This window comes from Mastigoproctus giganteus, chromosome 8, assembly GCF_048544385.1.
Source record: "Mastigoproctus giganteus isolate SK-2022 chromosome 8, ASM4854438v1, whole genome shotgun sequence".
In the NCBI taxonomy this organism is placed as follows: Eukaryota; Metazoa; Arthropoda; class Arachnida; order Uropygi; family Thelyphonidae; genus Mastigoproctus; species Mastigoproctus giganteus.
In genome coordinates this window covers 28968297-28992151 of record NC_143582.1, presented here as the reverse complement: position 1 = coordinate 28992151, position 23855 = coordinate 28968297, and the positions used below count along the sequence as shown (strand labels likewise).

Here is a 23855-nt window from a genome sequence, read left to right as displayed (position 1 = left end):
ATCCATTCAAGGCTTTAAACACCTCAATCAGATCTTCCCACAGGTGCCTAGTCTTGAGGTGCTGCAATTTGCAGAATTGAAGCCTTTTTAAGTAAGAGCTCCCTTTTGTTCCCTTTACCAATCTGGTTGTCCTTCTGTGTACCTGTTCCAGCAATCTACATCCTTCCTAAAGTGTGGTCTCCAGACCAGACCTTTCTTGAGTACCTGTATACAGTACTCAAGAAAGATGAACCTAACAATGGCCTTGTAAAAGGGTGGTTGATTGCTGGAACAGACTTCCATCTGTTGTTGTGGATGTTGGTAGCTTAAATAAATTTAAGACTGAACTAGACAAACATTTGGAGTGACTGGATGGTTGAAATGGGAAGTAATTTTTTTATTTTATGTTTTATTTATTTTATTATTTTTTTTGGCTGATGCTCTATAAGCTTTCTTTCTTGCATCATATGCCTGTGTTAATGCTAAAGGGGATAATTATCTCCTTTATCTCTGCTAGCAAAGTTTCTGTATATCATTGATGAAACTCCATGAACTGCTCTGGCAGTATGTCTGCACTGCTCAAGAATTTCAAATCTGACTGCCACACTTATCCCCAGATCTTTTTCATTTTCCGCTACCCTGATTGTAGTACTACACTGTTGATAAATTACTTTAGGATTACTGCTACCCATATGCAGTACCTTGCATTTGTCAATGTTAAACTTCAACTTCCATTTTTCAGCCCATCTTGTTACACTAGTATACCATCATTACTGTTGTTAACCGCCCTGTCAAACTTTGTATCATCTGCAAATGTAGACATTAAACCTGATATATCTTCATCAATATCATTGATAAATATGGAAAACAACAATGGGCCCAGCACTGAACCCTGGAGACTCCATGGATAACACTAGTCCACAAAGAGCAGTGCCCATTGATAACCACTCTCTGTCTTCTTCTTTCACTTAGCCATCCCTTTATCCATAGCAGTAACTTGCATTTAATGCCACATTGCTCCAGTTTATGCAGGAGTCTTTTATGTGCAACAGTATCAAAAGCTTTCCTGAAACTCAAGTATATGATATCAAAATTATTTTTTGCATCCAGTTCCTTGGTTACTGCATCTCTCAGTAACCTATAATTTGGTTAGACAAGACTGTCCCTTAAAAATCCATGCTGTGACTGCAGTATAATTGCATTCCTATCAAGATGGTCCTGCATTACTTCTGTAACCAGTGACTCAGTTATTTTACCCAGAACAGAAGTTAAAATAACAATTTATAACTACTCATTCCACCTTTTGATCTCCCTTCATGAATTGGAGATACATCACACATCTCCAGTCCATAGGGACCTTTTCTGAATCCAAGGATGCTCTCATAATGATGGCTAAGGGTTTGCATATCTCCTCTGCTGCCTCACTCAATATAATTGGATAGATTCCATACACCCCAGGTGCCTTTTTTATGTTCAGCTTTAACAATTTCTCTTCCACTTTCCTTTTAGTTATCACAAAGCTATTTAGTCCCTGTTATAGTTTGATAAACTTTTGGAATCTCCTCCCTTAAAGAATTCCTCATTCCTCATGTGTGAATGTAGATGCAAAATACCTATTCAATTTGCAGCTACCTGAGAAGAGTCATCAACAGTTAATCCATTGACATCAAGTGGCCCAATGTGATTCACTCAGTTCCTTCTACTGTTGTTAATATGTGTAGAAGTCTTTGTTGCTTTTCTCTGCATTTTTTTCCAGAGATTTTTCATAATCTGCTTTAGCTTGCCTAATCTCCTTATTGACTTGATTACAGATGTTGTTGTTGTTGTTTGGTTTTTAGGAGCATTAGCAGCTAAGGCCATATTGCTCCGGTATATGCGGTGGTCATTCCCTGACCTTTCTGCATCCTCCGTATTTGGTGGTGACGGGCTTGAACCCTGGTCTAATCAAGAAGCGTGTGCTACGCACTGCTGCTCCTTCCCACCTGGCTACGGAGGCGCCCTTATTGACTTGATTACAGAATAACTTATATATATTTGAAAGCAGTATAATACCAAATTAAATCACCAAAAGATGAAATTTTGGGTATGAATAAAATTACTAAGGCACATAATAATAAACTCCTCTTTTTTACTTAGGTAGAACACACTCCTAAATTAAATTTTTCCTGCTGCTCAGTAATTTTCTGGAACTATATGCCTTTTGTTCATCTTTGAAAGCAGATCCATTTTGAAAAAGCTATTCATTATTTTGGAGTTCTTAAAATGCTTGAAGAACTTGCCCTTCATTAAATCTGGCCTTGATTACACCTGTTAAATAAGTATCCAAGTACAGTTTTGCCCCTTGGTATAGGCCAACTAGGAGGCTGCCTATGGTACCAAAAACCTTCGCATACATCTCTCCTTGCAGTCTGGAAGAAAGGGGGGGGGTGATTGTATTGTATGCATAAGGTGCCAGTTACTACTTGTAATAGTAATGGCAAGTGATGCATTGAAGCAAGCTTATATCATCAGCATCAGCCCAAAAAAAACAAAAAAAAACAACACCCATTTCACCCATCCGTGCCCTCCAAGAATTTTAGTTCTCCCATGAATTTATTCAACCATCCATTTTCACGACAACAGATGAAAGCCTGTTCCCCAACAATCAACCACCTGCTGGCTGAAGCAAACTTCCACACATCTGTCCTGCAACCATCCTTCCTCAACTTGAATTTATGTCCCCTCATTGTGTGTAGTCTCAGCAAGTAGAAAAATACTGTTAACGTACATTAGCTTACTCAATTCATTCAAGGCTTTAAACACCTCAATCAGAATCAGATCTTTCCACAGGTGCCTAGTCTCGAGGTGCTTCAATTTGCAGAACTGAAGCCTTTTTAGGTAAGAACTCCCTTTTGTTCCCTTCACCAATCTGGTTCTGTACACCTGTTCCAGCAGGCCGACCGGGCTAGCCGAGTGGGTAAAGTACCTGCCCGGCAACCCAAAGGTCGCGGGTTCGATTCCCGCCTCGGGCTTGGATCAAAGTACTACAAAAACCTTGGGAGGTGCAATATGGCCACAGAAGCCGATGCGCCAACAACTACCAAATCAAAAAAAAAAAAAAAAAAAAAAAAAAGCACCTGTTCCAGCAGATCTGTATCCTTCCTGAAATGAGGCCACCAGACCTGCATACATTACTTAAGATGCAGCCTAACCATGGCCTTATATAAAGGGATAATCACCTCTTTATCTCTGCTAGCAAAGTTTTTGTATGCCATTGTCAAAACCCCATGAGCTGTCCTGGTAGCTTGTTTGTACTGCTCAGAGAATTTCATATCTGACTGCACGATTACCTCGGATCTTTTTCACACACTTTTTTACCACACTTTCCTCTAATAACATTTGTCCACAGTTGATAAGTTACTCTGGGTTTACTGCTACCCATATGCAGTACTTTGCATTTGTCAATGTTAAATTTCAACTGCCATTTCTCAGCCCATTGACTTGACTCAATTTTCTTAGATCTTATTGCAGTAATTCACCTTGATGACTGTTGTTAACTGCCCTGCCAACCTTTTCATCATCTGCAAACTTAGTCATTAAGCTTGATATATCTTCTTTCATTAATATCATTGACAAATATTGAAAACAACAATGGATCCAGCACTGAACCCTGGTCCATGAAGAGCAGTGCCCATTGATAACCACTCTCTGGCCTCTACTTAACCATCCCTTTATCCATAGCAGTAATTTGCCTTTAATGCCACATTCTTTGTACATCAGTCTTTCATGTGCAACAGTATTAAAGCCTTCTTGAAATACAAGTATATGATGGCAATAAATATATTATTTTTTGCATTCCATTCCTTAGTTACTACATCATAGTAACCTATTAGATTGGTTAGACAAGTCCCCCCCCCCAATCTTTGCCAAATTCATGCTGCGATTGCAGTATACTGTGACTGCGGTATAATTATAAGTAGCTAGCTAGTGCTGCTCCTGCTTATGGGAAGTATCATTAATTTAAAGTAATATAACACTAAATTAACTCATTGAAAGGTGAAGTTATATACAAATAAGATTACTAAGGCACATTATAATAAACCCAATTTTTTTAAAAAAAATAAATTTTTATTTTTTTAAATATTTTTATTTATTTATTTTTTTACACAGCTGGAATAAAGTAGACCCTTGTTTAATTTTGTGTGCTGCTCAGTAATCTAATGCAACTATTATAAGCCTTTTGTGCATCTTTGAAAGGACTTTTATTTTTAAAAAAAGCTACTGAGTTTGTTAGTGCCTTTAGACTTCATGAAGAACTTTTCACATAAAGTATTCGAAATGAAATAGCAACTTTATTTATAGAAGAGTTTAAAAGATTTTCTTTCTCTAACTAAGCAGATTGTAAAAGATTGTTGACTTTTAATGGTGTTTTCCAGTATTATTTGCCTTGGTATTATTTAGAGATAGGTTCTTACATGTTATCCTAGCATGCTGATGAGCAGTTACCAAAATCTTTTTTTTTGTTTATATATAGTTTTTTTTTTTTTTTTTTTTTTTTTTTTGTTTTTTCCCTCCATCTGTAGTGAATTCTCAGAATGACGAATCATGCAGTATTTTCTATGGTAATGTTTTGAGACAACTTTTTGTTTGTTTCATTAACTATTTTGCATTTTTGCATTAACCATTTTGCATTTTCTAAAGTACTTTGTGGTAGCACAAGGTAATGGAGTTAATTCAGCCATAGAATTAAATTATCTCATGTGTGGTTTGTTTCATTGCACTGCTATTTTTTAAATGCATTGTAATGCATTGTTTAATGATGCTGTGAGAATCTGCATACTCAAGTTAATTGCATTTCTAGCTGTTCATAAATAATGTAATGACTACTATTAAAATTTTTTGTTCCTTCTCATAATGCTCTTTTATTTCAGCAAGAAAAGTTTTCTCTTTAGATATATTTGATTTCATAATATTCTTTCTTGTTTGAAGCACATATGATGTGGGATTATTAAGTTAAATAGAATGTAAAGGAACTCCTGAAGAATTTAAAAAGTAAAGAATTGAAAAACTTGCTGAGTAACCTTATGATGTTAATTTTTTTTTCAATCACCATTATAATTAATTAGTAGAAAGTTGTCTGAATTTAATTAAGTACCCAGGAGCATCAACATTAATTTAAAATAAAATACCCCATTTTGTAGCAGAAAATTTTTACAAATTGTTATATTTCTCGATTAGATTTTTGTGGCCTCAATTAACGTGTATGTTCTGTTTACCAATTTCATTTTTTTGCAAAAAATGACTTAATTATAATATTATAATGTTAGATTTTGACATCCTCTAATTTTTTGATTATTATTAGCATTAATATTGGCATTATGATGCAAGGAAGCAAGACTTATACAACACGATCCAAAAAAAAAAAAAAAACAACAACCTTTTATTTGCTTATTCATTTCAGTAATTTGTTCAAACCGGCCTTAAATTTATTCAAACTACTTATTTCCTCAACACTAGGCAGAAATTTATTCTAATTATACTGTTGATTGAACAATTAATTACTCTGGCTGAATGCAAATTTCTGCACATCTGTTCTAAAGCCATCCATTTCTAATTTAAATTTATGTCCCTTTGTGTGTTTAATCTCAGAAAGATTAAAGATGCCATCAACATTTAGTATATTTCGCTCTTTTAAAGCCTTACACACTTCAGGTAGGTCACCTGCAGATGCTTAGTTTACAGGGACTGCAGTTTACAAAATTCTATTCTTTCTTGGTAAGAATATTGTTTTGTGCTCCCAACTAATCTTGTTGGTCTTCTCTGCACCCTTTTCATCAGATTTATGGCCTTCTTAAAATGTGGTTTCCAAACCTGTATGCACCATTCCTTGCCTTATGCAGTGGGATAATCACCATTTTGTCCCTACTGGTAAAGTTCCTGTAATCATGGGTGGCCAACTTAATTTGTGATGCGATCTACTTTTTTTCTTCAAAATGTGCCACGATCTACCATGTCAAGAATTTCATTGCACATGGTTTAAAAAAGTTAATCAACACATATTGAAAATTGTTGTTTATAAATTTTAAAATTAATTCAGAATACTTATTTTAAAAACATATATTTAAATTTTTAACTTATGTGAAGTTTGTGTCTTCATGTCATCTGCCAATCTTTCAGAATCTGGGATAATATACTGTGATAAGACCAACAATAAAGAATCTTCTGTATGCAAGTCCGTAAGAGTAGAGCGATTCTTTGTTTGTTTCAAATACGAAAAGGCCGATTCGCATAGATATGTGGAACCAAAACAGGAATTTAAAATTTTGCTACATTTTTTTTACATTTGGGTACTTCTCTTGGCAAAAATTTCCAAAAGTCTTTTTCTGATGATCTGGCTTTTAGGAAGATATTGTTTTGCACTTTAATAATTTCATTTTCAATTAATATTTTCTTCATGTGAAAAATCTCAGTGATTTTTTATTTTTTTTTCCTGTAGTTTGTTTCGTATCTAAGTTGACATTAAATTGATATATTGAACAATGTCTTCAATTGTTTTAAAATCAATGAATCTGGTTTCAAAATCATCCACAACTTTCTCAATTTCAGAAATACATTTCGCACTATTAAATTCAAAAAATAGGATTTCACATTTGGTGAGTATTTTCTTGGCACACCCAGGGTCCTGAGCTGGATATCATCATTCTTCTCTCTCTCTCTCTCTCTCTCTCTCTCTCTCTCTCTCTCTCTCTCTCTCTCTCTCTCTCTCTCTCAGGGTAACTCACAAAAATTTTTTTGGCTGGTTTTTGACATAAGCCTCAGGCTTACTTGCACCATATGGCTAATAATAAAAAATAATATTTTCGCAAATGATCTTGCATATTTGCAAAATGATAGAATTTTTTTTTCTTTGAGATCTTTAGCCATTGCCAAAAATTGATATTTATATGCAGAAATACTACTAATCATGTCACCCACATTTTTATTTTTTCCAAATCACTTTAATTTACTGGTGAAATCTGATAAAACAGCCAGATCACACAACCACTCTGTATCTTATAGCTGCTAATAACCATCTCCCCATTTTGAAAAGTCTCCTTTGAAGAGATTGTCCTCTGATGGAATTCACAATTTTGAAAGCTATGTCCATAACACTTTTAGTATTTATCTTTTGCCAGCTAACACTTGTTGGTTGGTGATACAGTGGTAACTCAAAAAATCTGGTAATTCGTCATCCTTTTGGCACAATACGGTGAATCCGTTAAGATGCCCCGTCATTGTTTTATCTCCATCTGTTGTTATTGATATGAGCTTAAATAGTGGTAATTTAATTTTTTCAATAAAATTTTTGAATGCATTAAATATATCAAGATCTCTAGTTCTTTCTTTTAATGAAACCATATTCATCCGTTCTTCTCTAGTGGCAGAATCAGTGAAAACCATATGAATAAAAACGAGCAATTGAGCTGTATCACTGATGTTTGTAGATTCATCCAGTTGTAAAGCAAAGGAAACAATTAGCAATACGAGCAGGCAATTGTTTGCTCACATTTTTACTAATTTTTTCTATGTTTCGCATCACAATATTTGAAGATAATTGCAGATCTTGAAGAGCACTTAACTCAAGGAAGCATTGCAAATCAAACAACAACATTTTTCTTTTATCATTACTAAAAAGTATTCTGGTTCCCACTCTTGATGAAAATGATACGTTTTACTCTTTTTCGTAGTATTCATTTTAAATCAAAGGGTATTAAATTAACGTATACATACTGTCCAGTTATTAATATTAAGTAAGCTAAATAAGAATTTGACACATAACTGCTCTCCGCAATGTAAATGCGTGAATTTTCAGTGGCTGCGCGGTGACAAGAGTAGACACGTGGTTCAGTGGATTTGTAAGAAGCATATGCAGTGGGGTGCATAATAGTAATAACAATATTTAGATTTTGACTAATCTATTTTTTATTTTATATAAATTTAAAATTTGTCATGACGTGATCGACTCAAATTAAAGCCATGATTGACTTGTTGGCCACCCCTGCTGTATATCATTGGCAGAACCCCATTCTATTGTTTGCATCACAGAGAGAATTTTGCATCATGCTGTACACTTACACTGTACAATTACACTATACTCCATTATTTGAAGTATGGTGCCACCCAAATGGTATGTTACTCTGGAATTACTGCTAGCCAAACGCAGTAGTTTGCATTTGGGTAGCAGTAATTCTAAATGACACAGTGAACACACTATTAAACCTCAGTTGCTATTTTACCACCGGTCTACTTAATTTATCTAGATCCTCTTGAAGGCCATACCTTGATTATTATCATTAGCTGCTGTGCCCTGCTTTGTATCATCTGCAAACCTAGACATAATACTTGCATTAATATCCTTAATAAACATTAAAAAACAGTATGGGGTGAAACACCAACCACTGTTAATTTACCACATTAGTCCATGAAGAGCAGTGGCCAGTATAACCAATCCCTCTCTCTCCTACCCCTTAACCATCTATAGTAGTAACCTGCTCCAAATGCCACATTGTTCCAATTAATACAATAATTATATGTGTGGTACAGTATCAAAGGCTTTACTGAAATCTAGGTACATAATGTCAAAATTATTCTTTTCATTTAATTCCTTTATGACAACCTCATAGTAGCTAATCAGATTTGTGAGGCGTGATCCCCCTTTAATAAACCCATGTTGTGATTGCATTGCAACTCCATTCCTATCAAGACTACCTTGCATTACTTCTTTAACTAATGATCACATTATTTTTCCTAGCACAGAGGTTAAACTGACTGGTCTCTAATTACCCATTTCACTTTGAACCAAACTTGTGAATAATGGATATGTTTGTACATCTCCAATCAATGAGTACTCCCTTAGAATCTAAAGGTGCTCTTCTTATAATGGCCAAAGGTTTACTATCTCTTTTCAGCTTCTTTTAATAGGATTGGATAGATTCCATCAGTTCCAATTGCTTTGAGTGAATGTAGATGCAGAATATTTATTCAGTTGATCAACAGTAGTCATACCATTCATATCCAGTGGACAAATGTGATTTAATAAAACAGCATGGAGTGGATATCCTGTCTCCTTGTGGCAGGAATGGGAACTAGCCAGCAGTTCTCCCAATGACTGTTGCTGGCTGATTGCAAGGAGGCCGGTCATTCAATACAAACATGATGTACTGCTTAGCATGAACCCTAAATTACACTCATAACTGGCTTAGCAGTGTTCATGCTTCTTCACAGTGATATTTGGTGGATTTGTGGGAAACCCCTATACTGCTTAGACAAGTAACGTCCATGTTCTTATATTTTTAAAAGTAAAGGAAAGGGATTTTGTTTTCAGAAAGCTGATTGCAGTTGGCTTAAAAATTTTGTAAATTCTCTGCAGTGAGACCCACTGCAGAGAATTTATCATCATTTAATGAAATTAATAGATAATAGAATTAATGCTATTCAGAAGCAAATGCCAAATGGGAAGTATTCTTGGTAATTCTTTGAACACAAAACTGTAATTAGTTTTAAAATAATTAAGTTAAATCCTATCATCATTGTCATCATCACTGCCATTGGGTTTAGTAATGATTATACTTTTAAGAATGATCTAGAGAAATAGTTTAATCAAAATATAGTATTCATCTTTGTCTGGTATTTCAGCTATTTTATATAATTATACTGGGGGAAAAAAAAAATTCCACAGTATATGGATGAATTTGTGGGAGCTATACTCATTTGAGCCCAAATATACATATAATTAAACATTTTTTGGAGTTTAGATATTTGTGGTTGGGAGCTGAAATGGTATGTCCAACAGTTGCATCAGTTCAAATGACCTTGTTATCTGCAAATGGCAATACCCTCAAACCTTTTACTGCTACTAGTAGATTTGTTGAATGTTTTTTTCCCCCCTTATTTTTTCCTTTTTGATATTATTTTATAAACATATTTGTGGATTGTGTATTGCCCATAATTGATTATTTTTATATTTCTCTGTTTTAAATTAAATTAATTAGGAAAAAGAATATTTTAATTAGAAGTTTACCCATTCCTTGATAATTATTATAATTTTTTTTCTCTTTTTTGTGAAGTTAATGCATCCATTTCTGTTTAGGGGGAAGCACTTGTGTTTTCCCTAAAAGATGTTTGGGAATATATTGTGTGTAATTTGTGATTTATCCTTGTACCACTGTGGAAGCCTGTGTTTTTACTGCTATGATATACAGGGTAATTCACTACCAGTGCGACAAACTTGCAGGAGGTGTAGGGGGCATAAAGACGAATTGGAATCACATAGCATTGCAGGGTCTGAAATGCCTTCGTCATGTGGTAGAGGACGTTGAACGGGAGGTTGCGTGAACAGCGATCCCGCTGGAAGTCAGCATTTGCGAACTGGTTCCCGAGGCAGTAAGATGGACGAGTATTCAAATGTTGAACTGGCTGACATGCACCTCGCGTATGGAGCTGCGGACTGTAATGGGCGCACCGCTCTGCACGTGTACCAGGAACGTTTCCCGCACAGGCGTGCTCCTCATCATACGATTTTCGCACGTGTGCACAGAAGGTTACGTGAGACTGGTTGTTTCATGAGAGGTACTATGGATCAAGAGCGAATGACGAGGACGCCGGACAATGAGGAGAATGTCCTACATCTTGCAGAAGGCAATCCGAGTACGAGTACTCGAGCGATAGGCCAACGATTGGGTATTTCCCAATCCACTGTATGGAGGATACTGTCAACAAACCAAATGAGTTCATACCATCTGCAACGCGTCCAAACATTGGAGCCTGTGGATTATCCACTCCGGAGGACTTTTGCTACTTGGTTTCTTCAACAGAAATGGTTCGCAAATGCTGACTTCCAGTGGGATCGCTGTTCACGCGACCTCCCGTTCAACGTCCTCTACCGCATGATGAAGGCATTTCGGACCCTGCAATGCTATGTGATTCCGATTCGTCTTTGTGCCTCATACACCTCCTGCAAGTTTGTCGCACTGGTAGTGAATCGCCCAGTATATATTTTTTGAAATTATAGAATCGGAAACGATTTGAAGCAATGAATATTATTGAATATGTTATTTTTAGATCAGTATAGTGATCCTTTAGAGCAAATGGAAACTGGGTCAGTTTATAGCAATTTTGTCTGCCTTTACAATGATTAAGCTGTATTTAATATTGGATTTTGCATTTATAAAATCTTATTTCAGTTGCATTGTTTTTTGCAGTTTAGTGAACTAAATTTCTTAATCAATTAAACTTTTTCCAGATGAAAGAGAGGATGTCCAGAAAAAAACTTTTACAAAATGGATAAATTCCCAGTTAGTAAAGGTGAGCCATTTATCCATAGTGAAGCCATTTTGAATATTTTTATCTTTAATGCAGTTCTACCCACATTTTGGGCAGCTAATAGTTGTCATTAATTTATTATCTCTTATATTTACTTTTGTAGTACTGGCACATTGAATTATTTTTGTAGTAGTGTCTTGTTGAATTACAATTGGTCAAGAATTGACAATCAGGTATTGACAACTTACTGTAGGATCAGACATCAGTCTGATCCTACAGTAAGTTGTCAATACCTGACTTTATTCTTTCATCTTAAGTTTACTTTGTTTAAATTTCAAACCGGGCATTTTGCCTTCTTTCAAACTTTCACTCATTTTTTTCTTTGACAGAATTTATTGGTTTTATTTTAGCATAATTCTGCTTTTTACTTTTATTTATTTCTGAATTATATTCTTTGTTATTCCTTCCTTTTTGGTCTTTGTTGGGTTGGCTATGATGTATACATTTTGTACATAACGTCATAACAGAAACAGACACCTTGCTTATTGCTGTGGTTCCTTCGATTTTGGTTGCCGGGTCCCCCCTTGAAGACAGTTAAAATCTCAGGACCTACAGCATTAAGTATTATTTTATTACTTTCAGTTATTTTCATGTTTATCTTAATTTTATTATTTATTTTCAGGTAATCTGCTTTTACTTTGCAGGCATTCTATATATAGTGGGACCTTTATATAATGAAATCGATCATTCTCTTGAAAAAATTCGTTATACAGAAATTTTGTTATAAAGAAATAAGACATTTTCAACAATGAAAAATATTGTCAATTCAGAAATATAGTAAAAGATGGGAAAGAATAAATTTTCTAACATTTTAAAACAATTTACTAATACATACATATTAAGAAATGACTACTTACATGATGCCCACAATTTATTAGAGGTGGGAAGGAGCAGCAGTGCGTAGCACTCGCTTCTTGATTAGACCGGGGTTCGAGCCCGTCACCACCAAATACGGAGGATGCGGAAAGGTCAGGGAATGACCACCGCATATCCCGGAGCAATATGGCCTTAGTTGCTAATGCTCCTAATAACAAACAAACAATTTATTAGTACACTTTTAAGAATTATGTCATAAAATATTAGGTTATTTTTTGTTGTACACTGGATTCTACTGTATACTGTTCATAAAAATGTTCCCATTCCCATTTGTGTAAACTTTAAACACTCAGATATATTTTCTGTTTCATTTTCTTCCCACTGAAGGCCTCGGCACAAAGTTTCAAATGCTGCCAACATTTGTTTGGAAGGTTTATTATTGCCCTCATTTTCATCCAATTCATCGTTGATATTGTCATCAGTTCTTTAAATCTCTCCAAAATGTTGGAGTCACTCGGATATTCAGCTACTATGACATCATTATCAACTCCTAAAAATTCGTCAAGGACAATTTCTCCACTGATCAAATCTCACTTGGAACTCTTCCCAAGATTGCTCAGTGTCTTCTGGTAGTTCCTTCTCATCTCCATTAATCAGCATTTTATCAAAATCTGCTTTTGCGAAACAATTCTTAATTGTTGTTTCCATCACATCCTGACTGCACACTTTTGCCAACTCTGATATGCACATCTGCAAATCTATAACAGAAAGAAACCAACCAACCAACTATAGGTTGGTTGGTTGGTTTCTTTCTTTCTGTTCTCAGTATAATTTTTTTTCAGTATGTGCCTTCGGTAGTGCACTTTCAAATTCTTGATAATGCCTTGGTCCATTGGCTGCAGTTAAGAAGGAATTATTCAGAAGGAAGAAAACAGACTTCACACTTGTATGTTTTGAAATGAGTGAAGGTGGGCAAGGCAGTTATCGACAATCAATGTGATTTTTCTGTTTTCGTTCGTCATTTTTCTATCAATTTAAAATCCGCTGCTCAAAAATTTCGCTTCTTATTCAAGGTTTTTTGTTGTATTTGTAGTCCAATTCTAATGACTTTACTCCTTTGAAACATCGGGGTTGTTTACTTTTGCCTGTTACCAAAAGCTTCAGTTTTTAATTATCAGCCATATTTGCAATCAAGAGTAATTCTCTCCTTACTATTTTTGCCACCTAAACATTTATCATCTTTAAAAGTCAGTGTCTTGTTAGGCAAACATTTAAAAAAATAGACTTGTTTCATCAACGTTGTCTTTGGACTCGTAGTCCTCCATAATTTTTTTTTTCCCTCAAAACTGTTTCTTTTCAATGGGTATAGTCTTCTTTGATCGCAACTTCATTTTCGTCAAAAATAACTTTTTCAAGTAAGCCATGACGCTCTTTAAATTTGTCCGGCCAACCACAACTGGCTTGGAATGTTTTAGGCCCCAGAAAAGATCCATCCATATTCCATAGCCTTTTTTTTATTAATAGCCCTGATATTGGCATGTTTTGGTCTCGAATAAACTTCATCCACTTAAACTGCTTCATTTACATCTTCCCAAAGGCATAATTTTGCATTCTTCTGACTGGGTCTGTTTCCTCAAACAGTTTGAGAATCAAAACAGGGTTTTTCAGAATGGGTGATACACTACTGTCAGGGACATCAAATTTTAAAGCGATTTTTCTTTTTTTTTTTTTTAACACCACCATCTACACTATTAAGCACTTCCACTTTTTCACGCTACACTCAAGGATTTCCTTTTAGACACTGTAAGGTTAATTGCACAGCAGTTAAAACAAAACTGAAATTAGGGACTACTTGTAGCTACCACGTAAACAGACAGGTGAAATTTAGTGAAAGCGTGGATGACTCATTTCTTCGAAACAACAGATGAATTTCCGAGATAAAGGAAAATCACCCTCTCCTAATCTTCTAATAGGATGCTTAAAAAAAAGGTAGAAAATAGGTTGACCAGAGCCAATGCTTGCATTGGGAATATTCCTTAATCTTTGCTAATGACTGTGGACAGCTGACCAGCGGGACTTCTCAGCATAGCAGTGTATAAGTTGTATAGGTTTTACTTCCTTTTAGCCATTGCCAACCCACTGCTGGGCAAAGGCTCTCCCAAACTTCCATCTTTTTCTGTGCTGTACTGTGGTTGGCCAGTTTCCTCTTGCAGGGTTTTACAGGCACCATTAAATTGTAAAATGCTTTAGCCCTTAATTTGTGGAATTAAAGCCTTTAACTATTAAAAGCTAAAGGGATTAATGCTTAATCTTTTTAGCTGTTAATTCGTGCTTTCAACAGCATCAGCTTTTTACTAAAGGTCAGAGGTGCGAACAGTGCGTACCCGGGTCTCTCGAAATCAGTTTGTTATATGGAAATTTTTTTTCATTATACGGAACTTTTTCAATGTAATGACCAAGGGGAAATCAAAAAAGTTCGCTACATAGAAAATTTTGCTATATGGAAGTTCGATAAGGAGAGGTTCGACTGTGGTGTGTGTGTGTTTATTTTAAAATTTTTTTTTTTTTTGCACATTTATAGTATTGCATGTTGGCTTCTTGGAAAATTACATTGACATTAGTAGGGTTCAAATTGGTTGGAGCACTGTTTAGTTTGATAAATTTACATTTTAAAATTTTAAGTTCATAGAATTTTAGTTATTAAAATTCCTAAAATATTTTCCAAAATACATACTAAAAATGATCATTGCTATTCACAAATGTGTTCATATTTTCAATTAAATGTCAAAATGAATGTCAAACAAAACTTTTGTTAGAAATTGTTTTTGTTAGAAAACAAACACATGTCAAACAAACTTTTGTTAGAAATATACGTTTAATTTTACTTTGATTGTCAAATGTGTGTTCTGGTTGTTAATATTTTCCACTATGAGCACTGGCCATTGGGAACAATAAAAGATAATTCCTGCAACATTTCTCTCTTCCCACTATAGTAATATACTTCCCATCATAGAGCATCATGCCTGAACTGGATGGTTCAGTCCATTGTGCTGGAAATGGTATCAGTAGTTTTCGTTATATTGTTTGATAATTTCTTTCTTTTTTGCTATTCTCCTTAACTGTATACCTAACATTTTCAGGTGGTAGATGACTTTCATCAACCGGTGAAATACCACCACTTTGCTTATTGGAGGCTTGAAGTGGTGAAACCCATGTTTAGTCTCTAGAGCAAAGTTTCCGGCATCCCCCCCCCCTCCCCATACTTCTCCTTCAACCCATGCACGGTACTAAGTACTATAGGTTTTGATACCTTTCGTGTTTGGGGTTCTCATAAAAAAAAAAAAAAAAAAATTAGCGCGTGACCTTGTATTTTTATGGGCCTCATACAATTTGATTGTGAGGCTCAGGATTGGGCCTCATACAATCAAATTTATCTTTGTTATGTAATGGAAATACAGGCACTCCCTGTGTTACTGATATTGGCACATACAAAGAAGGCAACATAAGATATTATTTTATTAGTTATACTTTTTTATTTATTTATTTTTTCTGATAAAATAACATATGGATGAAAGCTGTATTATTGTTATTTACAACTAGGACATACTAAAAGTTATGGAGTCGGTCAGCTTGATGCTTCACTTAGGAATAGTCAAGAAAGTTTCATTACTAATTGTTTGTTAGTAGCAGTAAACAATCTCATGACCTTCTGGGAAGTTCCCCCATTGCCCCAAATTCACAAACTGATTACAACTGCTCTTTAAAACCATTGGAGTGTGCTAAGTAATTTTATGACTCTGAGATGAAATCTTCACTCTCTCTCATCAGGGCCTAATTTGAGAATATGCAGGCCCTAGGCAAAGTATTTTGCTAGCCCCGGTAAAAATGTTCATTATGAAATGACATTTACTATTTTTTGGATTAATAAACAATAATGATGATAAATGGATAGGTTTTGGTGCCATTTTGTGAAGTCATGGTACAAATGGCATATTCAAAAAGTCATCTTGTCAATAATTCTTGCTTGAAATAGACAGGTTTAGTTCGATGATGGAAATGAGAGATCATAGATTTCTTTGATTGAATAATCATTGTCAGTTACAGAATTTTTTATTAATTAATATTTAATAACAAATTGATACCTTCTCTGCTAATGTTTGCATTTTTTTTCTTTGGGAAAAAGCATGTAAGTTTTGAACAGCTGATTTACAAATAAACTTCTGGAACAACCCTTTAGTAAGTTCTGGACTTGTGGTATATTTTATTTATTTTTTATTTGGTAGTTGTTGGCGCATCGGCTTCTGTGGCCATCATTCACCTCCCAAGGTTTTTGCAGTACTTTGATCTAAGCCCGAGGCGGGATTCGAATCCGCGACCTTTGGGTTGCTAGACAGGCACTTTACCCACCCGGCTAGCCCGGTCGGCTATATATTTTATTTCCACTAATTATTTTTTTTATCATCGATGTAGTTGATCAGTTAAGAACAAATTTCCCATAATATATTTCAAAACTAAAATAAAACTGTAGTGTTGCTCAAGAACTTAAACTTTTCTATACCATGTGCAGTGCGTTCAACTTATTAGGTTTGCTATTGGAAGCATGAATTTACTATACAAACAATAAGCCAACGGCTTCCTAGGCTATAAATCATTTTTGGAATGACTGTAGAAAAGTGCTCAGAGCTGAACTTTAGATGTTAGAACTGCATTTTAGATGGAGACCACATTTCTACAGTACTGTAGTTTTAATGTTTATCAAGTTTATCTTTTGTGAACACTATTAATATATATGTATCAGTGATAGCATGCATTTCTCAGCTGATAATGCCGTTAACATTTTGTTCTAAAATTACATCAGTGTAGTTCTCAGTGCTTCTTGGAATGGTTGAGATAACTGAACTATTACTCAAAATTTGTTCTTTGATATTGCTTATGGGATTTAAAATATAGATGAACTTGGGAAAGTACATTGAGGTACGAATTCTTATCAAAATAAGGTAGTGTGGTTTTTTTTTTTTGATTGTCATAAAATAAATATTTAATTTTAACCAATAGATTGGTTACGACTACTGCTTGTGGTTTCAGTATCTGAAATCATAGAACTATCACAGAACTATATTATTATTTAGTAGGGATGATTATGCCATTAGTGCTGTTGAACTATGTGAAGAGTAATTTAATATTATATTTAAATTTGCCTTTTTGTATGAACTTGAACAAAATTCTTACTCATAATGATATTCCGAACACTTACACATTGCTAGTAGGAGTATTTTAATTTGAATTTGTTCAATTTCCAAATTCAGTTTAGAACTACTGTTTTATATTGAATAAAAAAGGATTTGAATATATTGCTTATGGCATAACGAGAAAACAGAAATCCATAGTTAGGAGTACTGTGTCATATTATCACTAATATTAAGCTGAACCTTATTAACACATATGTACATGTATTAACAAAACTTTTTCAGATCACAATATCATAAAAGCAACTGCAATAAAGAAAACACTTGAATCACCTTTAAATAATAATAAAGTGCACTAGAAAAGATGTTCTGGATTTATTAACATCTTAGTTGAAAATATCTTTCAGATTGACTCGGGTTATCTTTAGATTCTATGATAGATTGATAGATAGATTGATGATAGATGATATAGATGAATAGATTCTATCGAGCCATTACCAACTCTGTCTCTACCAGGAAACTCTTATTCACAGACCTAAGTAAGGCATTTGATCGTTTGAACTGTGAACATTATATTATTAACATCTTGGTTGAAAATATCTTACAGATTGACTCAGGTTATCTTAATCTGACATTGCATGACTTTATGAATAGATAATATCAAGCCATTACCAACTCTATCTGTCTCTACCAGGAAACTCTTATTCACAGACCTAAGTAAGGCATTTGATCGTTTGAACTGTGAACTATTATTAAAAATGATATATGGAATTAGGGGTAACATGTATAATCTTTTGAATTATATCTTAGTAATAGAAAGATCACTGCTAATATACTTGGTCAATTAAGTACTCATTTCTGAAACTGTGGCTGTTTGAATTGGAATGCCTTGTATATATGTTTTTTTTAATGCTTCCTGACAAGTTCTGATGAGTTAATGAAGTATAAATTAAGTAAAATAAAGATTCCAATGTGGAAATTATTTTATTTATTGATATATGTTTATTACATATTTATATGTTGTGTATATTTGTGAAGAATAAGAGGTTTACCTCAATATGATATGTAGAACACTTCCATATAATACTCTCCAGAAATTAAAATGAATAAAACATTAATGCAAAATGATTACAGTAAAAAAAAAAAAAATAAAAAAAATTCAAAAATCAATTGAACACAAAAAAAATTAAAAATTAATTTAAAAAAAGTTTAATGTAAATTTTTAAAAAAGTTTTAAGGAAGGAAAAATTTTTTAAAAAATTTATGTTAAACTGTTTTTAATTATTTTTTAATTGTTTTCAAATTATTTATTTTTTCTTTACTGTAATCATTTTGCGTTAATGTTTCATTCATTTTCATTTCTGGAGAGTATCATATGGAAGTGTTCTATGTACAGTATCATATTGAGGTATACTTCTCGTATTCTTTTGCAAATATTGAAATCAACGTAGAACGTATTGCGATCATAGCTCTGCTTTATACTATCAAATTCATGTTGTGTATAATAAAATTATTATATAGAATAGTGATATTAAGTTATAAATATTATTATTAAATTAGTATTAGTGCTGCAGTATGATACAAGCAACAAAGGCTATATAGCACCAAAAAAAAAATGTTCTTTTAGTAGCATGGTGTGCAGGTAAATCAAGAAATGTCTTGATATGTGAAGCTGATGGTATAATAAGGACAGCATTTCAGGCATTCGCTGAAGAAGTGGTACGGGAAGCACCACGAAGCATCTGAGAATAATCTAATCATTTAAGAAATTAAAGGCAAATTACATTCTATGCAGGTCGAAGTGCTTATTTTCTCACTAATTTAAAAAATATAATAAATAAATTTTCCGTACCTAATTTCTATATCTGTTCTTCAACTATCCTTTTCAAACTTAAATTTATTCTCCCCTTGTGTGTTTCATCTCAGAAATGGTAAAGATTTCATTAGCATTTAGTTTACTCAACTCTTTTAAAGCCTTATACACTTCAATTATGTCACCATGCAGATACAGTTTAAAGTACCCTAGTCTTTCTTGGTAAGAGCATACTTTAGTGCTCCAAATTAATCTTGTTACTTTTGTCTGTACCCTTTCCACATATCTATGCCCTTCCTAAAAGAGATTTCCAAACCTGTATGCAGTATTTGAGATGTGGTCCAACCTGTGCCATATACGAAGGTTGATCATTTAATTTGTAGACTTGTGCAAGATTTGATGTTTGCCGCGTGAACTTTCCATAACTGTCGCTAGAAGCACTCTCTCTGATTGCTACTGAGCAGACTCTGTGTGCACGTGCCAGTACTTGTTTAGCTAGTGTTGTGTGAAGAGTTTTTTTTTTTTTTGCTATGTCACTGACGATTGTTTTGAAACAAGTATCGTGTTGGATGTACAATTGAACAGTGATATCTGATTCATTATTGTGTCAGATTGTATAGGGCTTAAATGCATCGGAAACAGTTAAAGAGATGAATGAAGTGTATGTAATGAGTGTCTTGGTAGGATGGCCCATATTTCTTTGTGACTGAACTTTCTGGTGTGAAGTGGTTTCTCCATCAGACTCCATATGGCTAACATTGTACAGGCAGTAATCACTGATATAGATGCCAAGGTTCTGCCCCATCCCTCTTTTTCACCAGGCTTAGTCCTATGTGATTTCTTCTGTTTCCATGTCTGAAGAAAGCTCTGAAAGGTGAGCACTTTGCATCCGATACAATGATTCTCACAGAGCCACAATGGAAGCACTTTGCAATCTTTCGAAAAATGGCTTGCAAGAAGCATTCAATGTGTGGGTACATGGTGACAAAAATGTGTCAAGTTCAAGGAAGAGTATTTCGAGAAGGAGAAATCCACAGAAGGTTCAGATGATAATTAAGATAAGATCTTGCACCAGTTCACAAATTAAATGATCACCCTTGTACAGTGATGGGATAATCGCCTTTTAGTTCCTCCTATCAAAGTTCCTATAATCATTGACAAAAAGGTTATCTTGTATACACTGTTAGCTTGCCTACACTGCTGTGAGAATTTCACGTCAACCTATACAATTACCTTTCAATATTTTTCAATTTTCAGTACCTCGAGTTTGTTACCTTGAACTCAGATTAATGGATTCTGGAATTAACTGCTACATATGCAGTACTTTGCATTGGTAAATAGATTTCCATTGAAATTATGGAAATCTAATAGATAATAGAAGCAGCTATCCTGCCAACTTTTGTATCATCTGTAAACATTTAGCCTGATATAACTACATACCCAGTATCGAACCCTGGGGAACTCCACTAATAACAAGCATCCCTTTATCCATAGCAGTGACTTTCCCTTAATGCCACACTGCTCCAATTTGTACAGCAGTCTTTTATGTCCAACAGCATGAAAAGCTTTCCTGAAATCCTAGTATATGATATAAAAATTATTTTTTGCATCCAGTTCCTTTGTCACTGCATTGTGACAATCCAATCAGATTGATCAGACAAGATTACCCCTTGACAAACCTGTGCTGTAACTGAAGTATAACTGCACTCCTGTCTAGATAGTCCTGAATTCTTTAACCAGTGACTCCATTTTTTCTGTGGAACAGAAGTTAAGCTACCAGGTCTGTAATTATTCATGTACCATTTAATCTCCACATATATTCCCACATCTCCAGTCCATAGGGACCTCCCTCAAATTCAAAGATGCTCTCATAATTATGGCTGAGGGTTTGCTTATTTCCTTTGCTGCCTCTCTCAATATAATTGGATAGCTCTTACTACCCCGGGTGTCCTTTTTTATGTTTAACTTCAAGAATTTCTCTTCCACTTTCCTCAGTTATCACAAAATCATTCAGCTCCCTGTTGTTGTTGTTTGGTTTTTTAGGAGCATTAGCAACTAAGACCATATTACTCCAGGGATATGCGGTACTCATTCCCTGACCTTTCCGCATCCTCCGTATTTGGTGGTCATGGGCTCTAATCCCGGTCTAATTAAGAAGTGTGCGCTACGCACTGCCGCACCTGGCTACGGAGGTGCCAAGCTCCCTGTTAAAATATTATACACTTCAGGCATCCCTATCTCTAAAAAAATTCCTATTTGTGAATGTAAAAGCAAAATATCTATTCAGTTTGTCAGTAACCTGAGCAGGATCATCAACACTTGTACCATTGATTTCTAGCAGGCCAACGTGATTCATCCCTTTCCATTTTGTGCTTACACTGGAAGGAAAGGGATGAATCACAATCATATTGGAACTGTATTTCTTAGTTGGTTTGAAAATCTTAGTAGCTTTTATGATTACTTCCCTGAATGCTTCCCATTTAGAATTTGCTGCTGTTGCTAACATCATCAGTTTGTCCCACTGCATATAATTTAAAAACTGTCTGAGACCGCTCTCTTATGAAAGCAAAAGGCCTGCCTTTACCCATGGCAGTAGTTATGTTTTATGTTTAGGTATATTGAATGGCTGCTAGTGCTTGTTGACATCCCACTCAGGGTATTCTGTTAATAATTCACCTTTTTTGTGATTTATTGATTTCATTGTATTTTTTCTTGTGCAAGCCCTGTGCACTGTTTTGGTTCACTGACAGCATATACCTGGCTACTTAATTGCTCAAATCCAAACCAAATAAGTAGCTTGCATCTCTTGTAACAGCTCGTTACTTATATTACTTCTCTATTAACTATCTCTACCTATCGCTATATGTACATGGCCCCGGGTGCCAAGCGAATTCGAGGTCAAGCGATTTTTTCTGCGAAAACAGAGTGCTCATCAAAAGCGATTAAAGTTTTTTCTAATTTCCTACGTTTCTATTAGCAGCTTTATTTCTATATCGTTCTACACTTAAAAGCCACAAGTTAGAACAGAGAAAGGAAACTCACCTTTCTTTATTTATCCATATATTTCTATTTCCACTAACGAACTAACACTTTAACCGCTTGGCCTCCTAGCGGCACTGCTCCTGCCTCCCCGTGGCGGGGCCGGAAATCTTGGCAAGCAAGTCCACTTGCCAAGGGCTAAAAGGAGCAAACATGGCAAACACAGACCATCAGCAGGATATTGAGAACGAAAATCCAAAGAGACAAAAGACTGATCGGATGGAGCAACCTTGCCCATCGTTCTTAATTATCCACTCTCTTACTAGTCAGCCCATTAATAAATTGTCTCCATTTGTCATACAAAAACATCTGGAGGGTATTGCAGGATCTCCCAAGATGGTGAAGAGACTGCAATCAGGAGACTTACTAGTAGAAACCACCAACCACAGACATTCTGAGAAGCTGTTACAACTGACAAGTTTTGCTGGAATTCCAGTTAAAATATCCCCGCACACAACCTTAAATTCATCTAAAGGTGTGATATCCAGTTGGGACTTATTAAATGTTACTGAGGAAGAAATAACCCAAGAGCTGCAGGGACAACACGTAATTGAAGCAAGACGAATAATGATCAAAAAAGATAATGTACTTACACCTACAAGAAACATTATTCTCACCTTCAATACACCCAACTTACCCTCCTCTGTAAAAGCAGGTTATTTACTTTGCCGAATCCGGCCTTACATTCCAAACCCTTTAAGGTGTTACAAATGTCAGAAGTATGGCCACTCACAAACTGTATGCAGAGGAGTTCCTGTCTGCCCTAATTGTGGATCTGCAGATCACATACAAAGTAACTGTACAGCTACAAAAATGACCTGCCCAAATTGCAAAGGTGACCATCCTGCATATTCCAAGACATGCGAAAAGTGGAAAACCGAGAAAAAAATAGTAAAATACAAGGTTGAGAACAAAGTAAGTTACCCAGAAGCGAGAAAATTAGTTGCTCCAACTATAACCAAAAATATGACCTATGCCAATGCTGTGAAAAAATATCAGACCGCCTCCACTCAAACTGATGTAACAGTTCCCACTAACAAATCAATTTCTGATTGGGCTAGAAATGTTCTTTCTAAGCAACAATCCAAGTTCTCTGACCAAGCGAATAATACTCCTCTGACAATACCAGCGGCATCACCTACTCCGGTCATAGATACCATATCTCATAGTTCAAACGCAAATGTAGCAAAAAATTTTCAGGACACAACCATGGACACAGATGGCACATCCATACAGGATGATCCCCCTCTAGAAATCCATGCAGAAGAAGAAATGGACACAGGTCGACCAGTTTTCTCTAAAAAAGATAAAACTAAATTAGAGCGTCATAAGCCAGTAACCTTCAAAAAACAGTCAGATTCAGCTCCTTCAATAAAACACAAATAATGCCTTGTATTTTACAATGGAACTGCAGAGGCTTTCGTTGCAACACAGATGATATCCGTGATCTAATTAGCCGATATTCTCCAGTTGCCCTTTGTCTTCAGGAAACTTACCTAACCTCGCAAATTTCTCCTTCAATAAAAAACTATTGTCTTTATCGAAGAGATCGTAACACAGCAAATGCTGCCCATGGTGGTGTAGCAATCCTGATAAACTCAAAGATCCCAACTAAACATATTCCACTTCAAACTGAAATAGAAGCTGTTGCTGTTCATATAACTCTGAATATTTCAATAACA

General features: G+C 35.0%; 1 protein-coding gene across 4 annotated transcripts in view; it reads left to right on the top strand.

Annotated features, from left to right (window-relative positions):
• Positions 1 to 23855, top strand: part of Dys (Dystrophin) — a 932899-nt gene that overhangs the window by 193645 nt on the left and 715399 nt on the right. For all 4 annotated transcript variants that reach the window (XM_090379791.1, XM_090379790.1, XM_090379788.1 and 1 more), the window contains exon 2: positions 11240 to 11301. In XM_090379791.1, the coding sequence (XP_090235917.1) occupies positions 11240 to 11301 (62 nt within the window). The remainder of the gene's footprint in view (positions 1 to 11239; positions 11302 to 23855) is intronic.